Source organism: Puntigrus tetrazona, chromosome 4 (genome assembly GCF_018831695.1).
Source record: "Puntigrus tetrazona isolate hp1 chromosome 4, ASM1883169v1, whole genome shotgun sequence".
Classification (NCBI taxonomy): domain Eukaryota; kingdom Metazoa; phylum Chordata; class Actinopteri; order Cypriniformes; family Cyprinidae; genus Puntigrus; species Puntigrus tetrazona.
In genome coordinates, this window is record NC_056702.1 from 26,400,409 (window position 1) to 26,421,100 (window position 20,692).

A 20,692-nucleotide genomic window follows, 5' to 3' on the forward strand; every position below is an offset into this window, starting at 1 on the left:
TGAGCATACTTAATTTTCTCTCATTTTTGGTCCATCCAGAGACATAGTACTAGCTGTTTTATTGCTTCAATAGTTCATTCCTAGTCATTGCATATTTCTTCATGCATGAATGAAACACTTTTGTGAGATATAACCCACAAATGCAGGCATATTACATTTCTAGAAAAAAGTAATTTTACCTCTTCAGTTCAATTTTTAATTGTTAAGTAGTGTGACGAGTCGGCTGCCCCTCCTCTTTATTGTCACCATCACCCCGTTCTTTATTCGCCGCCCTTCACCAGGCTCCCGACGGGAGTGGGTGTGTTCGAGAGGAGGGGCGTGGTATTGTTCAGGTCTGGCGGGTGACGAGGCACACCTGGAGTGAGTTAGCCTCGTTACCGTCGCCGTTAAGGGCCGTCTGGCGCCTCTCCTCGGGAGACCTCACCCCGCCGTCCGAGAAGTGCGTCGTGGGACCCCCGTAGTCCGGGCTGGGACCACACAGCTCATCCCACTTGAAGCAAAGAAGCGACGGAGACGCCGCGGAAGAAGCCGCCGCCCCTCGCGCCCCGACCAGAAAAAGGGGAGCGCGTGCGACGGCCGGACTCCGCCCCTTTCCTGGACCCTTCCCCCCCTGGAACACGGCCTAAACCTGCACGTTACCCGCAGCACGCACGAGGACACCAGATCCCCCTTTTATTTGGACACTTTCGCCCTTGGACACTTTATTACTTTGTATTATTATTTTGTCAATAAAAGCCTCTCCGAGGCCTGACGCCACGCCCACTGTGTCTGTCGTTGGCTCCTCCCTTCACAGTAGCTAAAATTACATTTCTTTTACTCCACAGTCTGTTATGCAACTCCTCTACTGTATGATTGTCAATCATGTTTATTACCTTATCTTGTTTAGTAATCAACTAACTTGACATTTATCACTAGACTATTCTTTGTCTTTTCCAACAATTCATTCTTTCTTTATTTGTTTAAATAGCAATAATATAAACGCTTCTTTCATGCATTTATCCCATTCTAAATTATTGTAATTAGATCTAAAGATTTTTTCAAAGATGTATTCCTCTCAGGTGAATAACATAAAACTTTATTTAGTTTCTTTAAAAGCTATTCTTCTAACTTTCAACTAAATAAGTGGTTTTATCTCAACAAATTGCTTGAGGTCTCCCCCGACTCAATTTTCAGGATTTTACTCATGTGTCCAGAAAATCCTTCTACTACTAGTATATATTTATTTCCTAGCTTTAATCTTGGATTTAAAGGTCTATTCCTTATTAACCTGTTCTTGTGTAATTTTACAATAATCATTTCATTGTTTTATTGTACCCTCTTTTCACACAATTGTCACATTTTAGCCTTATTTGTCTGTATCTTTTATCTGATAAGACTTTGCCCTTTAATTTTTAACATTAGGATGTTTCCTGTAATCATGTACTTTATGAATGGTGTTATTTTCGCTTTCTATGATCACAACTATACACCTTATTTCTTCTAAGTCGTCCATCTCTCTGCGCTGTTTCTGTGTCATCTGTGGTATGTTCAGCTTGATGAACAACTACTAGATCTAACTCTTCTATTAGATCGTAAAAGTCCTTCCACAGCTCACTATACTAAACAGGCTTTCTACTTAATGTTGAAAACCTGTTCTGTCTTCAGATTTCTAAGTTTACATTCAAACATACTATATCTGCTACTCTGTTATCAAAATAACTTGTTGAGCTTTTAACCCTTTCATAAGCCTTTAAAACAGACATTGCTTCTGCAAACAGAGCTGTAACGGGACCTCTTTCCTTCACCTCTTCTTTATTCTTCTCATTTTATCTTTATTCACTTTATTTGTGATCAGTGCTCTAGATTATCATTTGCTCTAGTTTTTGATCCACACACTGTAATTCCTTTAAGTTTACTTTACTCTTCTGACGTTTTTAGTTTTTCTTAACTATTTCTTAAGTTAGGATCTCTAAATACATTCTCCTATCTTTGTCATTGAGTATCTTGGTCTTTTGCGTCTGTTATTTTATTCTTAGTTAAATACTTCATCTGTATTAACTGTAGAATTCTGTCTTCGCACGAGATCTTTTAAGTCTTACTGATAGTTGCTAGTTTCTTTCCTTCTGGTAAGAACTTTTCTTTCTGGATTCTCTCAGCTCCTGGACATTATACGAATTGGTATATTACTTTTCTCATTTCTTATTATTAGTTGGTATCCTGTCATGTCTATGTCTAAATCCCTGGCTTTTTCCCTGGCTCTCTTTTGCTAAGGGAATAGACCAAAAGCCATTTGCCAAATCTAACTCTGTTAGGTATCTACCTTCCTTTACCCTTTCAATAGTATCTCTAGCATTAATTACATATCGTCTGTCTGGTTTAGTTACCCTATTTAATGCCTTATACTTTGTTACTAGCCTGAATGTTTTATCCGGCTTTGGTACTACTTGTAAAGGACTATTTGTTACTGCCGATTTAACTTCTCTTAGAACGCTCTGTTCAGTAATTTCACCTAATTCCTCTTTACCAATTTAATCATTGGATACTGACACTGAAGCTTATGCATTCTACCGGATATTTTCAATATTTCATACTAATTCTTATCACTAACTCTCACAAAAGTTTTTGTGCCTTGCATAAGGTGCTTCTATTTGTATAAACTCATCTTTTTTTGCTCTTCTGATCCTAACATTTTACTAGGCACTTTTCTTAATTCTAACTCAACATCAACTTCTCTTAATCTGAATATCTTTCTCAAATCCCTTGCTGCTAACAAATTTTTGGACCCTCTAATCATTTTAATATCAAACTCTTCTCCCATTCATTCTCTTTCAACTTTACCATTATAAGCTTGTACCAGAATATTATCAGTGAATTGTATTGGCTCTGCTGTCGAGCTGACATCTGCTGCTGAATCAATGAACTATTGTGTTCCTTCTACATTAATAAATAGATTATTATCCTTTTCAAATTACTCTTTGATCACAGATATTCCTCTTCAACAGGCCAAGTTGATTTCATTATGGTACAACTTATTTCTGCTCTACTGTTTTCTTCGTACTTTCTTGATCTATTCACATTCCTTTCTTATCTACCACTTTAGTCCGTCTAACCTTCTCTACGTTCTTTAAGAACTTTCTAATTTACGCTTCTGAATAACTTTCAGTTGGGGTCCTTCTCTCCCACCTATTTGCTGGAATGTAGCTTACATCCCCCATCTTACTTTCCAACTCTTATACTTTGACTCTCTGTCCTAAACATTCCTATTTCCTTCTTTTTGTCTAGTCTGAAAACGAGTGTTATACTGTTTTCTCTCTCCTATTTTGTTATTCTGCATTTTTGTGAAATTAACCTTTTGTAATTTCTGTGTGCTCGTATTTTGAGGTTCCTTTTTCCTCACTACCCTTAGATGTTGGGAGGTTAAATCATACTCTGCAAGTCTTTCCTCTATCTGTTTCTTAGATAGGTGTTTTAGGATTGTTATCAATTTATATCCACCTGGAATATTTCTTCCTACATCCCTCAATAATCTAACTTTATCTGACATTGGTATTTCTTCTTCTATTGACAACCATACACTTGACAATGTCATTTGATCTTTAGAGGCACTAAATAGAATTTCTTTCTATTGTAAGTATTTAGTCCTCTATTCCAGTTAAGTCTCTAATCTTTTCTATAAACTCTGCTGATATTACCTGTACACTTAACTAAACCATTTACACCTTCCCAACTTCAACTTGCATTCTATAGCAACTTTAATACTATGATCAGAATAAGAACTTTTTCTGAATCCTACAGTATCTGTGTACAGTATCTGTCTATTGCAGTTCTAACACATTAGTTTGTACTGCTCTGCTTCGAGTCATAAATCAGTTGTTTCACTGGAAAATCCCTAACACCAGCTGCAGGTTGTTTCTTCTCTCTATACCTCACTAACTGTTTTATCTGCAGTTTTAAACCTTCTATAATTTTATCCAATTTCCTAATCACTTTTCTATTAAACGTATATCCCTCCTAGAATATTATTAGTTCTTCCTGATCTTGACTATCCTTCTTATTTAGATATTTATGCTGCAGGAAGTGACTGCCCGTTGTTCTCAGTGGTCCATAAGTTAAATTCAGTAAATAAATCAGTAATAACCTTACTGTTTGTTTATTTATTCTCTCTCCCTCTTATTAGTGTCATTTTTGTCTTAAACTCCTTTTATCTCTACTTCAGGCCAGTCGTTCCGAATTTGTTTGGTTATTCTTTTTAACCGTAATATCTCTACTTTCTGTTAAAGTACATACACTCTAGCTTAATTGTATTAAGCTCAACCAAGTATTTATGTATTTAACATATATATACTATGCTGCGTGAATGACAGCATCAAGTAAATTACGACGTTAAGTTATTTCGTCTCTCTATGCGCATGCTGAAGAGCGCACGCTGTACTGAAAGTATTTACAAAGTATGAAGAATAAACATTTCGCTACGTGAACTACACACTCGAGCTCAACACTTTCTCATGTTTTAGTCTTCTATACTTGTTATTTATAACTAATTCTATCTCACTATGCTCACCCTTTTTCCTAATTGTCGATGAGTATGAGTTCTCAGTTTAGTCTAAGTTCTTTATGGTTTTTCCTCTTCACTGCTCACTACTTCATCTAACTCGTCTTGAGGAGCTATGTTCTCTTTCTTCCTGACAGAGATTACTGTTTCATGAGCTCCATTTTTCTCCTTTCCTTTCACTATGAATTTATTTACATTTCCTCTATTCCTATTATCCATTAATAGGTTTGTTTCTTTAAAGTTTTGTTTACGTTAATTACTTATTATTCCTTCTAACATTTGTTCACTGCTATTTCACAATGCCCGAACTGTATTATCTTAACCTCTCTACAGACCGCTATTTGAATCAAGGATGACATTGTCGTCTCAGTTCCTTACTCTGATCTTTCGGTGCTACATAGATCTTCTCTACAGTCTTTCACGATGTGCTACATAAGTCCAATGCAGCAAACCAGAGGTTAATCTGACTGACCCAGGACTCTGCATACCTACATGCTATTTAGTTTTCTCTATTTCTGCTAACACTTAGTTTCTTATCTTTATTCTTTTTTTAAAAAAGAAAAAAAAAGAAATCGTAACGTCAGTCCCTTTTCCTGTTTGCGTTAATAGATTTCCATTTAGCACTACCATTCCTCCTCTAGTTTTTAAACCATCATAAACTATGATAAAAAATTTTCACGTTTTCTCAAATCTCCTTTTATTTAGTTCATGCACTAATTCTTGACCTGCTTCTCTAGAATCTCTAGGTTTCCCCATATCATGTCTAAAGCTCTCAATGTTCTCTTTCCATCTTTTTGTCTTCCTCTATTTTTGACAGTTTTCTTGGTATCACTTCTAATATTTATGGTAGGATATTTTGTGCTGACTATTTTTATTTGATTGAACTTCTTCTGTTCTGTATTGGCTTGAATGGAAACCAAATATCTCGGTATTAATTAAAACCAATATAATTCTAGTTCTTTCTGAACTAAAACCCGTTTCTTAGAGTACTTTTCTTGGACAAAAGTTTTCCACTACTCTCTTCGTATTGTTTCCTCTAATAGGTTTTGTCTCTGAATGTAAACTAAATTTGCTCACATCCCTTTTCTCTCTCTATTTTTTCCATATAATTCTCTATATTTTAGTAGGCTATTTTGCAATCGACTATTTTTATTTGATTGAACTTCTTCTGTTCTGTATGTCTCTGGATTGGATCCAAATATCTTGGTAATAATTAAAACCGATATAATTTTAGTTCTTCCTGAACTAAAACATGCTTTTTCGAGTACTTTTCTGTTCTCTAATTTGTTTTATGGACTGTATTTCTTACAAGCAAGGCGTCCCCACTTGACAGATCTACAGCCCTCAAGACTTCTCTAACCTCAGTAAGCATTCGTCTCTAACTTACAAGATTTTTCTTCTTTGTGTTTACACTAAACTCTTTTTTATCAAAGAGTTTATCAAATAATTATTTTTGAATTATTTTTAACTACTAGAGTTTTCTATAGGATCTCTTTCACCTATTAAACTCTACCCTTTCACTTCTAGAACGTCTTGATTAGGCTGAGCAATCGATCATTGATTATGGCCAGTAATCAATGATCAATGTGCCCCGTTGCTACGCCACGTTTTATGGTGCGCAAATCTCCTGCACCTTCTACCTTATTCAGTTTATCCTCAGGTAAGGTAAAGTAAGTTGAGTCTGTCCCATCTCTAATAAGCATTTAATCATACTCACAAGACAGGTCACAGAAGACTTCTCCGTGGTCTGTTCTGCTGAGGTCTTGAAATCAGAGTCTTTGGCAGGCGAGCGTATTGGTTATAATAAGATATAGTTTAATTATATATAGGTTAAATACATTACAAATGAAACACTAATATGAAATAGAAATAAAAACAAAGTTCTATAATTTGTGAGCTCGGTCGTTCGGAGGCATCGTGGCGAGGCTGTCTGGCATCGGAGAAGCGTGTCGCCGAGGTGCAGCGTTATCTTCTGGTTCACTTCTAAGTGCAACCCCCCTATATAGACTACAGGTGTAAGTCAACACTTTTTGGGAAAGTCCCGTACAGCTGAAGACCTCCCTCTCAAGAAGCTCACTATAAAAACACAGCCATCTTATCAGTCTGCTCTTCTGCGAAGATCTTTCTAAGATGTCCTCCTCTCCGCGTCGGGAACTCAGCACTCAACAGTAACATTCCTATTCTTCAAAGTTCTTACTAATACATATTTTATCTGACTATACTTCAACTAAATGCTACATATATCATACCTAATGTCTTTTCCCAATAAACTACTTTAACACATGATGCTGTGGTGGTCTTTCTTTCTACTTTTCAATAAAGTGAATACAATACCATGTGTACTGTGTATCTTATTAATACTTATCAAATAAAAGAATACGATATTCTGTGTGGTCTCTTCTTCTTGATAAATCAGTAACACATCCCAATGTGTTTACAATACAAGGTATCACTCAAATAAACAAGGCAAACTTACAAAATTGGGAAAACGTCCCGCTTTCCTCAACAATACAAATTACATTGCAAACAGAAGTGAAATGTGATATTGAACTCTTAATGACTCTTTTCTCTAATGTTAGCCTGGCTGTTCAAAGCCACTGTTTGCAGAAGTGGCTGCAAACCTGCTGCTGAAACAGGCTCCATTAAGCCCCTACATTGTGTACATGCTGGAATGGTTTGAAGAGGAGGATCGGTTCATCCTCATCCTGGAACATCCGGAACCCTGCATGGACTTGCTCAGATTTGTGGTTCACAACATGCATTGGCCGAACGAATTACAGACACGTAGCCTGATGTATCAAGCGGTGCTCGGGGCCAAGCACTGTCTTGACAGAGGTGTCTTTCACCGGGACATTAAGTTGAATAACTTCTAATAGACTTTGGCTGCAGTGACCTCGTCAAAAGTACAGGCTACTTGGGTGATTTTATAGGTGAGTTGGCGTGTTATGTTAGTAGGCCTAATGAGAAGTCAAACTTCTGAGTAGTGATTTAATGAAAACAAATAGACATTTGGTCAAGTTTCTGGTGACATTTGTTTGCAAATAGATTTTGTAACCTGAATATGCCTTGCTTTCATGAACAGGACGATTCTGCCCACCTGAATACTACACGGACTTAGGATACAAGGCAGAGTCAACAACCGTCTGGTGTCTGGGTGTAATGATGTACACAATGATGTGCAAATGTCGACACTTTAGAAGTCCTGAAGACATGATGCATGGCAGTCTGAGTTTTAACGTTAGAGTATCCACAGGTGAGAGAACAATCAACTACCAATGACACAGTGACATTAAGATTGTTAAACACACAAAGTGTAATACTTGCTACATATTTCCATACTTGACAACGTTAGCATGTCATGGACATGATAGAACACACATGACTAACCAATGAAAAACTTGTACAGAATTTGAGAAGTCGCTGCCTGACTGTTGAACCAACTAAGAGAGCGACTATTGAGGAGATCCTACAGCATAAATGCTTTCAGCAAGGACAAATGTCAGGAGTAGCTCAGAGTCAGGCAGAGTGACTTAGGAGGGAAGGCAGATGATGACAGGAATCCCTCTTCTGAAAGTCCAAGAAGTGCTGTCATTTGTTCATTAAGCGGATGACCAAAACTGCACAAGCCATTCACCAGAGAGTCTCCGGAGCAGCAAGCTTAGTTTAAAAAAAAAAGGGCAAACTTAATGGACGAAATGAAAAACAAATTTCTAAGAAATTAACACACAAAACCAAGGAGCAAATTTTATACTGTAAAAAAGTGTGCACAAAACAGAGGAAATGAAGATGGAGAATATTATAAATTTAGCGCACAAAACAGGAATACTAATGCAGACTTCACAAAGAGCGTTCCTGTCAGCTCCTCAAACTGATCTTAATATATTCAAGTTATTGAATAGGTAGAGTTACATTTTATATACAAAAAAAAATCACTTGTGTAATATTTTTCTGGACCTACTGAAAAAACAGCCTATGCCAGGCTGGGAGAAATGAACAGTGTTGACATAGTTTAAACACTACATGGTGATAAAATTACACTGCTGTTATTTTTAAGACAGTGTCAGTGTAAAATTTAACCCAAAGAGGTGTAAAAACAAAAAAGCCACACCTCCATTTAATGCTAGGCCACCAGGCTATGTCTGCCATTTTAATGCCACCAGAGCCAACCATAGTGCAAGGCCACCTTCACTAATGGCACAGGCTATGGCACCCCCTATCCCACTTCTGTCTTCTGCCTAGCTTTCTGCCTACCTCCGGAGCTGGCCAAAGCATGAGGCCGCCTCCACTGATGAACAACCCCCTTTGTTTTCCATACTTTTCCTCCAATCTTGTCCCCGTAGCCTTTCAAAGTGCAAGCCTCCCTTTGCAATCGGTTCAAATTACCTTTTTTCCTTCCAGCACCCCCTTACGCCCCTACCTATGCCACCGAACACCCTCGCTCTGGATCCTCCCCCCATCTCAAACAGTATCAGGACCTAGATCCTCTCAGAAATTCAGCATGCTGGCCCTAGATGCAGAACCCCTGCCAACGCCAGCACCTCCTTATCCAGAACTAATATACCTCTGAATCATCTCCTAAGACCTCTCTTCGAAGCTTCACTTGATTTGATTCTCCAAGCCATTTCACCCAGAACATGGCAATTTTGCTACTTTAAAGCATTCCTTTCCACCTATAACTTGCCTTCTCCTGTTGTCTATCACTTAATTAATTTCTTACCTTAATATCACAAAAAAACTCCAAGTCAGCTCCATCAATGAATATCTAAGCGGAATCCAATTTTTTCCATAAACTCATATACGGTTCAGCCTCAACTCAAATCACCAATGCCCATACTTCTCTTTTTTATCAAAGTCCATTTAAGCAGCCCTTCCCACTCATACAGACACTAGGCAACTCATTACTCTCTTGAGAGGAGATTAATCTCATTCAATTTACACTGCCCGCTCGATGCTATGTTCATTTTAGCATTTTTTGGCTTCCTTAGATGTTCTGAACTAACTGTGACTTTAAACTTCAACCCGAAGTTCTATGAAAATCCATGCAAATGCAGATTAATAGATCCATATTTAATTACATTTAAATATATATGCATATATATCTTTATTAAATATTATATTTAATATTTGCTAGCTATTTACGTTGCATTTATATTTGTCTCTTTAAATCAATTAAACTTTAATCTGTTTAATTTCTTTAATTATATTTAATTTATAGATCAAATTAAATCACACAGATCTAAACTGCTGTTTCTGTCAATGCTTTCAGGAACATTTCAGTTGCATTGATGCCCATTCAGGGTTAGAAAGCTCTCTGGTTTCATCAAACATATCTTAATTTGTGTGAACTGTCCCTTTAAATCTTTAAACAGAGCCTAATACAATGCTGAATTTATACTGGATTATTAGTATAGATATAGCAATATAGAACTTGTCTACCATGTTGACACAGGTAATTGACACAAAGTGTTAAAATAATATAAAAGATAAAAAGCCTTTAATGTACCTGGCTTTAACCATTACAAAAATGGTTTGAATGTTTCTAACCAAAATTGATTCAACTATACCAGTGGTTTTCAAACTTATTCCTGGGGATCCAGAAAGATAGCTGTCAGAGAAGATAGACATGCAAAATGAGCAGAGCAGTGGATCCCAAAGAACAGGATTGAAAACCACTGGATTATACAATAAATATTGTATTACATGCTATTATATTGCTCTGTTGTATTCACTGCAACATCAGTGACAGCATGAATGCTTGAAAATAAAGCCTAATGTCTTTAAATCCATTATTTCTGTGAACAAGTTGAGGTGTGTTTATTATTTCCTTATGTCTATTGATTGACTAACATTAATTTCAGTTTCTTACAAATCTATAGCATTAGCATTACAGTTTACATTTCGACATTTGTGTTGTAAGAATGTAGAATTAATATTGAATTTAAATTGAATGTGTGGGTATAGCAGTGCAATCCAGTTTGGAGATCTATTACTGTCACGAATGAGGGGTCTGAGGCGTGCGGACCCATGTGCAGGCTTTTATTGAAGAAAGGCAAGGTCATCAAACAGGGCAAACAGATGTATAGAAAGCGAGGCAATAACAAAATCCAAAAACAGGCAGTGGTCAGGTCAGGCAGCAAACAATCACAGAATCAGAAGACAGGCAGGGTCAAAACCAGGGAAACAAGAACTCAGAAAACACAAGGAAACCCGGAAACAACAACAGTACAGACGAACAATGCAACCTGCAGGTGAGTGACCTGCTTCTGAATTTATAGTCCTAAACAGGAAGTAGCAGCAGAGGAAGTGATCACCGATCACCCAGAGGTAAGACCTCCCTCTGCTGGTGTAGCGGTTTACTCTGGTTGTGAATTTCTTTAATAATGACGAGGCTGAAGTTGGGGTCTCAGTTTTTTTATTCTGCAGAAACAGAGCACACATTAATTTGTTGGACACACGTCTCTCTCTCTTCTTCACTCAGGCTCTCATTAACAGAGCGAGAGAAATGCATCTGACCCGTCAGCTGCGAATCTAATTCTAAAATGGCGCTGTCAGCGCACCACACGAGTATCATGTGCGTCACTAATATGCGCTCCTAATAACACAAAGTTTGGCAAAACTGGTTCCATGTAAAATAATTATGTACACTTCAACTTATCTCAGAACACAATAAATGTACAATAGAAAAAAAGTTTTGCTGAAGTTCACATTGAATATAGTATAATTATTAACCCAGCTACATACTCCCCCCTGAACTTCACAAAATTTGTTTATCAGGGTGCAATATGAAAAGTTCTCAGAGGAAACTCAAACTGTCAATGAATAGACTGGTCACAGCAGCATATATGCTTCCCACTCCACAGGAAAGTAGTCCAAACAGGTTGATCAGGCCTATGAAGAACCACTTGCAATAAAGGTGCCCTAAACACCAGTATACCGACCTTAGTAAAAGACAGTGATTTGTAAACTCAGTATCCTATGTACTTCAGAGAAAAAGGGCAAAGCAAAAAAACAATAGTACAACAACTCCGGAATGTGACCTCAGCATAAGTAACAATTTGATTTAAGACATTAAAGATCTTGTAAACGCACTGAAAGAACTTGTTGTCTTCACATTTTGAGACATGTTTTGAATTAACCTGTTCACAGGCTTCACAAGGCGTCCAAGTCTGGTTCTAACTTGTAATGGAACTTGGACAGAAGATGAATCCACAGATTCAGAAGTAAGACCACCCTCACTAACTAGCTCTTCCGGTGATAAGGGTGTTTGTGTGTCAGTCTCTGGTCTATTGGGATGAACGGTAACATCTTCACAACACAAAGGGTTACCGTCTACTGCACCAAAATCTGTCCTTGTAGACTTTGGGTTCACTGCCAATGAAGGAACACTTTCTGACCTAAAGGAAAGACTGACTGAGACATCATCTGGAGCTACAGTCTTTGCAACCCAACTTTCAGTTCGATCAGCATTGCTGCAGGCTGAGTTGGGTTTTTCAACATCACTCAATGTTACTCCACTACAATCATCATCTGGTTCACTGTCATCGCTAAATGTGGGTTCAAAGTCTTCAACCTCAATTGGCAAAAAGTTAGCTTGAAGGAGCAAGTTTCTATGAACAGTTTTTTACCTGACCACTGTGGGTGTTGCGGATGCGATAGGTGTGGCATTGAGGATTGGAAGCAACAACAATATAAGGCGTGGACTGCCATTTGTCTGCAAGTTTTCTCCGTCCACGTTCACCTTTGTTTGCCACCAAGACCTGGTCACCAACTTCAATACTGCATCCTCTTGTCTTCTTGTTATACTTGCCGCCTTTGACTAGCTTCAGCATTGCTTTGAGCAAGAGACAAGGCTTCTTTCAAATCGTCCCTCAGACGTCTCACGTACGCATCATAATCAGTGATGGCACAGTCCCTTTCTATTCCACTGAACATCACATCAACGGGAAGCTTGGGGATCCTGCCATACATCAGATAGAATGGTGCGTAGCCAGTCGATTCATGAGCTGTGCAGTTATAAGCAAAGGTCAAGGTTTGCAACATCTGTGGCCACTTTTGCTTGCTCCTTGGTGGCAACGCTCTAATCATGTTACCCAGGGTTCTGTTAAAACGTTCCGCTTGACCATTGCCCATTGGGTGATATGCTGTTGTTCTGGACTTCTTCACACCAGCAACTTCAAGGAGGTCACGAATTAGTTGGCTCTCAAAGTTGGCACCTTGATCAGAATGGATCCTCTCTGGAAAGCCAAAAACACAGAAAAACTTGTCCCATAACATCTTTGCCACTTGCTTATACAGATTGGTCTTTACAAGGGAAAGCACAGGCCATCTTAGTAAAATGGTCAGTTATGACCAGGACGTCCACACTGCGACCACTGCAATTTTCCGCAGACCAAAAGTCTATGCAGACCAATTCCAGTGGGCATGATGTTTTAATGCTTTCCAGTGGAGCTCTTCCTTCAGGTTCAGGTGTTTTGCTCACTACACACCGCTTACAGCATTTAACATGATCACGCACATCCCGCTCTAAACCAATCCAGAAGAACCTCTGTCTCGCAAGGGATAAAGTCCTACCCTGACCTTGATGCCCAGCTTCGTTGTGAATCCCATGAAGAACCTGCCTCACAAGAGAAGTCGGAACAGCATATTGCCATCTCTTCTTTCCCATCAGGACATCTTTAGACACCCTGTACAATACTCCATCAAGTATCTTAAATTTCTCCCACTGTTTCAGGTTTTTGAGCACCTCGAATGACTCTCCTGCTCTTTCCCGTCTGGATGGCCTCTGTCCTCTACTCACATAGAACAGAACTCTTGACAAGACCTTGTCATCTTGCTGCTTCTTTTGTAACTCACTCAGTGAGAACACTGGCAGTGGACTGGGAACTGAAGACAGCAATTGGTGGGGTATCCTGAGTGAGCCATTGGACCGCTCTACTAGTCGTTCCTACTTCCCACTGTGAATGAACATCAAGGGCTGCTGACACTTCGTCACAATTAAGTGAACAGTGCTCTAGCACCTCACAGGGATAACATTCAACAGTGCAAAGGTTTGCACTTAACCTAAAGGCATCCTGGATGGTGTCTTCTTGAACTTTTTCCGCCTCCTTCAACAGAAGACCATATGGCTCAGACATCAGTCTTTGGCCAACACTCTGACGAATAAAAGGTCGCCTACTTAGAGAGCATCCGCAACCACATTTCTGCTGCCAGGAATGTATTGAATACTAAAGTTATATGGGGCCAGCTTAGACACCCACCTCAATCAATCAATCAATCATTTTTATTTATATAGCGCTTTTAACAACACAGGTTGCATCAAAGCACTGTACAGTATAATGACAGGGATGTATAGTGACGAGCGTGACCAATTTCTTATTAAATGCAGAGACGGTCTCTGTAGTCAATTCAACGATAGTCACTAGAAGTTAAGTGCCCCCAACCAAGCAAGCCAGAGGCGACAGCGGCAAGGAAACAAAACCCCATGCATACAGAATGGAGGAAAAAAAAACCTTGGGAGAAACCAGACTCAGTTGGGGTCAGTTCTCCTCTGACCGGACGCCCAGCACTTAACCTCCAGTTCAATTTTAAACGCAGCTGTGTCAGATAGTGTAAATGACTTAGTGTGTGTGTGTGTGCGTGTGTGTGTGTGTGTGTCAGGATCTGGTGATCTGTCGGCCGGGCGCATCTAGGTTTCTGGTCTCTGATGAACATAATCTCTGGGTGCTGATCCACCATCTAGTCTGGATACAAACTGTGAAAACAGATTGAGAAAGAAACAGGACTAATATTAGCGTAGATGCCATTCTTTTTTTACGATGTCACAAGTACATCGTATTGTAGAAATAGTGTTCCCGGTTCCAGCAAATCTAAGTAATGCAGCCTAAAAATCCTTTAACGGATTTGAATAATAAAAGGTGTGTTGGTGTGTTATGTGTAGGCTAAGTTAAAAGATGTGTCTTTAATCTAGATTTAAACTGGCAGAGTGTGTCTGCTTCCCGAACAGAGTTAGGAGATTGTTCCAGAGTTTAGGTGCTAGATAGGAAAATGATCTGCCGCCCGCAGTTGATTTTGATATTCTAGGTATTATCAAATGGCCAGAGTTTTGAGAACGCAGCGGACGTGCAGGACTATAATGTGATAAGAGCTCGCTCAAGTATTGAGGAGCTAAACCATTCAGGGCTTTATAGGTAATTAATAAGATTTTAAAATCTATTCGATGTTTGATAGGGAGCCAGTGCAGTGTTGACAGAACCGGGCTAATATGATCATACTTCCTAGTTCTAGTAAGGACTCTGGCTGCTGCGTTTTGGACTAGCTGAAGTTTGTTTATTAAGCGTGCAGAACAACCACCCAATAAAGCATTGCAATAATCTAACCTTGAGGTCATAAACGCATGAATTAATATTTCTGCATTAGAGGTTGAAAGCATAGGTCGTAATTTAGATATATTTTTAAGATGGAAAAACGCAGTTTTACAGATGCTAGAAACATGGTTTTCAAAGGAAAGATTGCGGTCAAACAGCACACCTAGGTTCCTAACTGATGATGAAGAATTAACAGAGCAGCCATCAAGTGATAGGCTGTGTTCTAGATTATTATATGTGGGGTTTTTAGGTCCAATTATTAGCACCTCTGTTTTTCAGAATTTAACATTAAGAAGTTACTCATCATCCAGCTTTTTATATCGACTATGCATTCTGTTAGATTCTCAATTTGGTGTGTATCACCAGGCTGCGCTGAAATATAGAGCTGAGTATCATCAGCATAGCAGTGAAAGCTAACACCATGACTCCTGATAATATCTCCCAGAGGTAACATGTAAAGGTTGAAAAGTAACGGTCCTAGCACTGAGCCTTGAGGAACTCCATATTTCACTTTTGATCGATATGATACCTCCTCATTTAATGCCACAAACTGATAGCGGTCAGATAGATATGATGTAAACCATGCTAAGGCGCTTCCTCTAATGCCAACATAGTTTTCTAGTCTATCCAAGAGAATGTTGTGATCGATAGTATCGAATGCTGCGCTAAGATCTAATAGCACTAATAACGAGATAAAACCACGATCAGATGATAGAAGCAGGTCATTAGTAACTCTAATGAGAGCAGTCTCAGTACTATGGTACGGTCTAAAACCTGATTGGAAATCCTCACAGACACCATTTTTTTCTAAAAAGGAATACAGTTGTGAGGATACTACCTTTTCTAGTATCTTTGACAGAAAAGGGAGATTAGAGATTGGTCTGTAATTTACTAAGTCTTTGGGATCAAGATGTGGTTTCTTAATGAGAGGTTTAACTACAGCCAGTTTAAAGGTTTTGGGAACATAACCTAATGACAATGATGAATTAATAATGTTCAAAATAGGATCTATGACTTCTGGAAGCAGATCTTTTAATAGTTTAGATGGAATAGGGTCTAACATACATGTTGACCCACCTCTGCTCACATGCATCAAGTTTAGGCTTGGTCAAGATGTATGTTAGCGGATTGTTGTCCGTCCAGACTGTGAAATCGTGCCCTTTCAGTCAGTGACTGAACTTGTCACAGACGGACCACTTCAAAGCCAGAAATTCCAGACGATGGGCAGGGTACTTGGTTTGTGCACCGGTGAGGGATTTGCTGGCAAAGGCGATGGGACGAGCCTTGGTTTCACCTTCCGGTACTTGCGAAAGTACCGCCCCTAAACCATCCAAGGAAGCGTCCGTACATAAAATGAATGGTCTGCTGAAATCAGGATGAGCCAGCACAACAGACTCTAACAAGGATGACTTCAATTTCTGGAACGCTTCACTGTGTTTCTGTGTCCAGTCAACAGGGTTCAGTTTTTTTTAATTTACACCACCTCTTAGAGAAACTTTTTGTCCTTTTGGTGCCGCCGTCAGGTTGAACAAGGGCTTTGCGACGCTGGAACAGTTCGGGATAAACTTTTGATAATACATCACCATCCCCAGAAATGACTTGATTTTTTTTTTTTGAGGGCGTCACTCCATCTGGCATCATCAGGTCTGCCTCAGACACAGCTGATATGGCACTGACCTTATCTGGATCCGTTGACACTCCACTTCCATCAATAATGTGGCCCAGAAATTTAACGCTTCTCCTCAGAAAATGGCATTTCTTAGGGGCCAACTTTAGGCTGTGCTCCCTGAGTCTAGTAAACACAAGTTCAAGACGCTTGATGGCTTCCTCTTCATTTGGAGCGTACACCAGAAGATCGTCGAGATAGCAAAGCAGCGTGAGGAAATTCTGATCCCCAAAGATGTTAGTCATGAGACGCATGAAGCTGGCCGGACTGTTGCAGAGCCCTTGCAGCAACCGATTGAATTCATACAGGCCCATGGGAGTTGTAAAGGCGGTAAACTTCCTGTCTTCTTCAGACACAACAATGTTATAAAACCCGGAGGTCAAGTCCATTGCACTAAAGACAGCATTGCCTCCCAAAGCTGCCAAGCAGTCTGCCTGATGAGGCAAGGGGTGGGCGTCCTTAACAGTCCGAGTGTTCAGCCAACGGTAGTCCACACATATCCTAAGATCTCCAGTTTTTTTCCATACAAGCACAAGTGGTGAAGCCCATTCACTATAAGACTTGCGTATAATCTCTTGTTCCTCCATATCTGAGAGCACACTTCTCAGCTTTTGATATTGAGCTGGAGGAACACGGCGGTATGGAAGCCTGAAAGGTCGATCATCTGATAAATGAATACGATGGACAAACTCCTTGGCCTTTCCACAACCCAATTTGTGTTTTGAGAATACATCCTCATGCCTTTCTATGAGCTGCACCAGCCGACTCTTCCAGTAAGAGGACACCTCACATGAATCAAGATCGCCAAGATCGAGTTTCTGCAAGCTTTCATGAAGTTTGAAGGCAGGGCAACCATCCTCACCATTGACAATGTCCTCAACAGTGCTCTGGCAGTGCACCCCTACCATCTCATGCTTGAGATCAGAGTGTGCACCAAGATCCTCAACTGCCACAACAGGGAAGACATCTGCAATTTTGGAGTTCCTTTTTAGTGTAATAGGTTTATCAAGAGGATTTATGATCCTAACTGGGACCGGCTCAATCACGATAGTACTACCCATAGAAAGAGGAGTGTTCGATGGAAGCTTGCCCCACACAAGGTGTTCTTGCTTGGGTAACAGAGTGACGGCCTGTGTCAGTTTTGCAGTGCCCACAATATCAGGAATTTTGTCACCCTTCCACCTGTGAATGCCAGACAGCATGTTCAGGAACTGCTCGATTTCAGGTTCTCCAGTCGTTTCAGGACGAGTCATGACATTCCAATAGCCAGAGTCTTGCTTGAGCTGGGTAAGTAAGAACTTAATGACATTAGTTCCCAGAATTAACTGATCCCTCTGGTCTGGCACAACTAGTGCAGGCACACTCACTAACTTGCCACACACATCCATCTTTAACTGGTACACTCCACTAGGTTTGACTGTAACACCACCACAACCAACGAGAAGAATGTCCAAATGAGACTGGTCAACCTTTGCAGGCATCCCCTAACTCAACAATTTGCACTCTGTTTCTTCATTAATAGTGCATGCCATAGATCCACTATCTAGCAAAGCTTGAACTGTGATTTTATCGTTCAGCAACACTGACGTATAGAACAGACTATCAGACTTCTCCAACTTGGTGATGTTCTGAAACAAAACTATACTATCGCTGGTGACAGACTTGCAACACTCCTCATAAACAGAGAAATGATCATCATCCATAGTGAGGGTTTGGTGTTGTACACTCACATAGTCCCCTCCCAAATGTGAGTGCATCAGTTTCCCTGAGCAAACGAATCTGAAGCGGATGGTGCAGCAGGGTTGACGGCTTTGTGACATTGCTTCCGCTGATGTCCAATCTCCAAGCATGACAAGCATCTCCTTTCTCTCATGCAGTGTGAGCGGGTGGAATGATTCCTCTCACCACAGACTCTACAAGGAGAGCTGCTCCGCCACTGAGCTGCTCTTAAATGTGAGACAGGAGCATTTTGACTAGTACGTTCCAACACCCTTTCCAACATGCTCAAGACACGCTCCAAAGTGCCAGCTTCCGAAGTAGGTTCAGCAGACTTCAAAGGACTTTGAGGGACATAAGCTGGTGCAGCCGCATTCAAACCCTCTCCCTTGGGAACACTGTAAGGGAAGGAGGATACTTTGGCTTCAGCGACTTGGACAAGGTTAACTTCATGTGAGACAGGCAGTTTCTTAGGCTGAACATCCCTCTGGTGCTCATCAATGACTTCTTGAATTTCTGAAACTGTCCATTTACTGATAGGTTTACATCTAAACACACTAGAGAGGCCTGTGTCTGGACAGTTCCTGATGAACATCATAGCAATTTCAGAACTCATGTTTTTCAGCTTTGTACCTTGTTTCTGCAAATGACTGTCTGCTAGGTCAGCAGCTGTATTGAACCTAATCCAGTAGTCGACAGGGCACTCATTTGCTTTGGGTTGTGTCGCATAGAAATCAGCCAGAGGTTGACATGAACCAGGACTTTCACTGAAGTAGCGTCTCAGCACATCATAGATGGTCCCAGAAGAAACAGCTTCATTAGGACTACTCTTAAGTCTGACCTTAACAATACACTTGGCCCTTCCCAGTAGGTGGCTCAGTATCACATCCACTTGATCTTTGTTAGAACAATCTGCTTTGTGGAGATATAATTCCATCAACTCAATCCACTCCTGAACAGTGTATTTGTCTGTTCCATCTCCTCTGAACATTGGGGGCTCTCTGACATCTGGCTTGACTATCAGACTGACGTTGGCAAGTGACCTAGAGGGTTCTGATGCGACACTGCATGAGACCGAACTTGGGGGATTGACTGAGTTTTGACTGGCCAACAACCTGGTGGCGATGGAATCCCCTATCTGACTACCTAATTCACCAATAAGGTCACGTAACTGTTGTGTAACATTATTATTAGCATCATTAGGAGTAGAGGCAATTGGCCCGATGGGTTGAATCTTTGGCGTATCAGGTGATTGGGGACTATAAACTAACACTCTAGGTTTACCAACAACAGGCTCTTCCACCCCTAACAACCCTCTACCCCTCCCAAGGTATGGCGTCATCATATCAGAATCTTTCCTAACCCCAGCCATAATGAACATGTAATAGTAACAGATAAAACACAAAGAAAGCTGATGTCAAAGAAAGTCAGACAGATATGAGCAAAAACCAACAGTTTGGTGTATCAGTCTTTAGAAGAGTCTCTTTTACCTCACACATTCACTGAAACCGTGGTGAAATTGAATCCTTAGTCTCTGTGTACAGCACGTAGAAGTCAGTCTGCAGAAAGGCCTCTCCACACAGTCTTTTTTCTGTTGTAGCTACAGAAAGAAATGATGAAGCCGATTCCTTAGCCTTCACGCTCAGCACTCAGACGTCACGAACATGCAGCAAAACTCCGGTGGTCGGCTGCGGCTGATCCAGTTGATCCAGTAGGTCACGGCACCATTTTGTGTAGCGGTTTTACTCTGGTTGTGAATTTCTTCAATAATGACGAGGCTGAAGTTGGGGGTCTCAGTTTTTTTATTCTGCAGAAACAGAGCACACATTAATTTGTTGGACACACGTCTCTCTCTCTTCTTCACTCAGGCTCTCATTAACAGAGCGAGAGAGAATGCATCTGACCCCGCCAGCGGCGAATCTAATTCTAAAATGGCGCTGTCAGCGCACCGCACGAGGTATCATTTTTGTAAACAGACCCAACTTTTTTGTCAAACTTATACAACTCATATAGCGTTGATTTTAAACACTTCAAACATGTTTCAGTATATAACAGTAAACAAACACCATACCTGCAGAAACAGAGCACACATTAATTTGTTGGACACACGTCTCTCTCTCTTCTTCACTCTGCTCAGACAGATAGAGAAGCTATGAGCTATACCAGTAACAGTAAAGCATTCAAATACGCGATCATTTACATTCATTTTCATGTCATCACAGTCTTACATTACGTTTAGACGTTTATCTTATGAAATAACACGTTGAACTCATTTAGCGCGTTCTTACCAGGCTCTCATTAACAGAGCGAGAGAGAATGCATCTGACCCCGTCAGCGGCGAATCAAATTCTAAAATGGCGCTGTCAGCGCACCACACGAGGTATCATGTGCGTCACTAATATGCGCTCCTAATAA

The 20,692-nt window shown here is 40.2% G+C and overlaps 1 protein-coding gene across 1 annotated transcript in view; it reads left to right on the plus strand.

Moving 5' to 3' along the window:
• LOC122342362 overlaps positions 1-20,692 on the plus strand; it is a gene marked incomplete at its 3' end in the record, with an annotated part of 44,324 nt that overhangs the window by 17,493 nt on the left and 6,139 nt on the right. Inside the window, 5 exon segments of the mRNA XM_043236142.1 lie at positions 7,111-7,396; positions 7,399-7,461; positions 7,614-7,754; positions 7,939-8,036; positions 16,737-16,752. Coding sequence (XP_043092077.1) covers positions 7,111-7,396; positions 7,399-7,461; positions 7,614-7,754; positions 7,939-8,036; positions 16,737-16,752 — 604 coding nt within the window.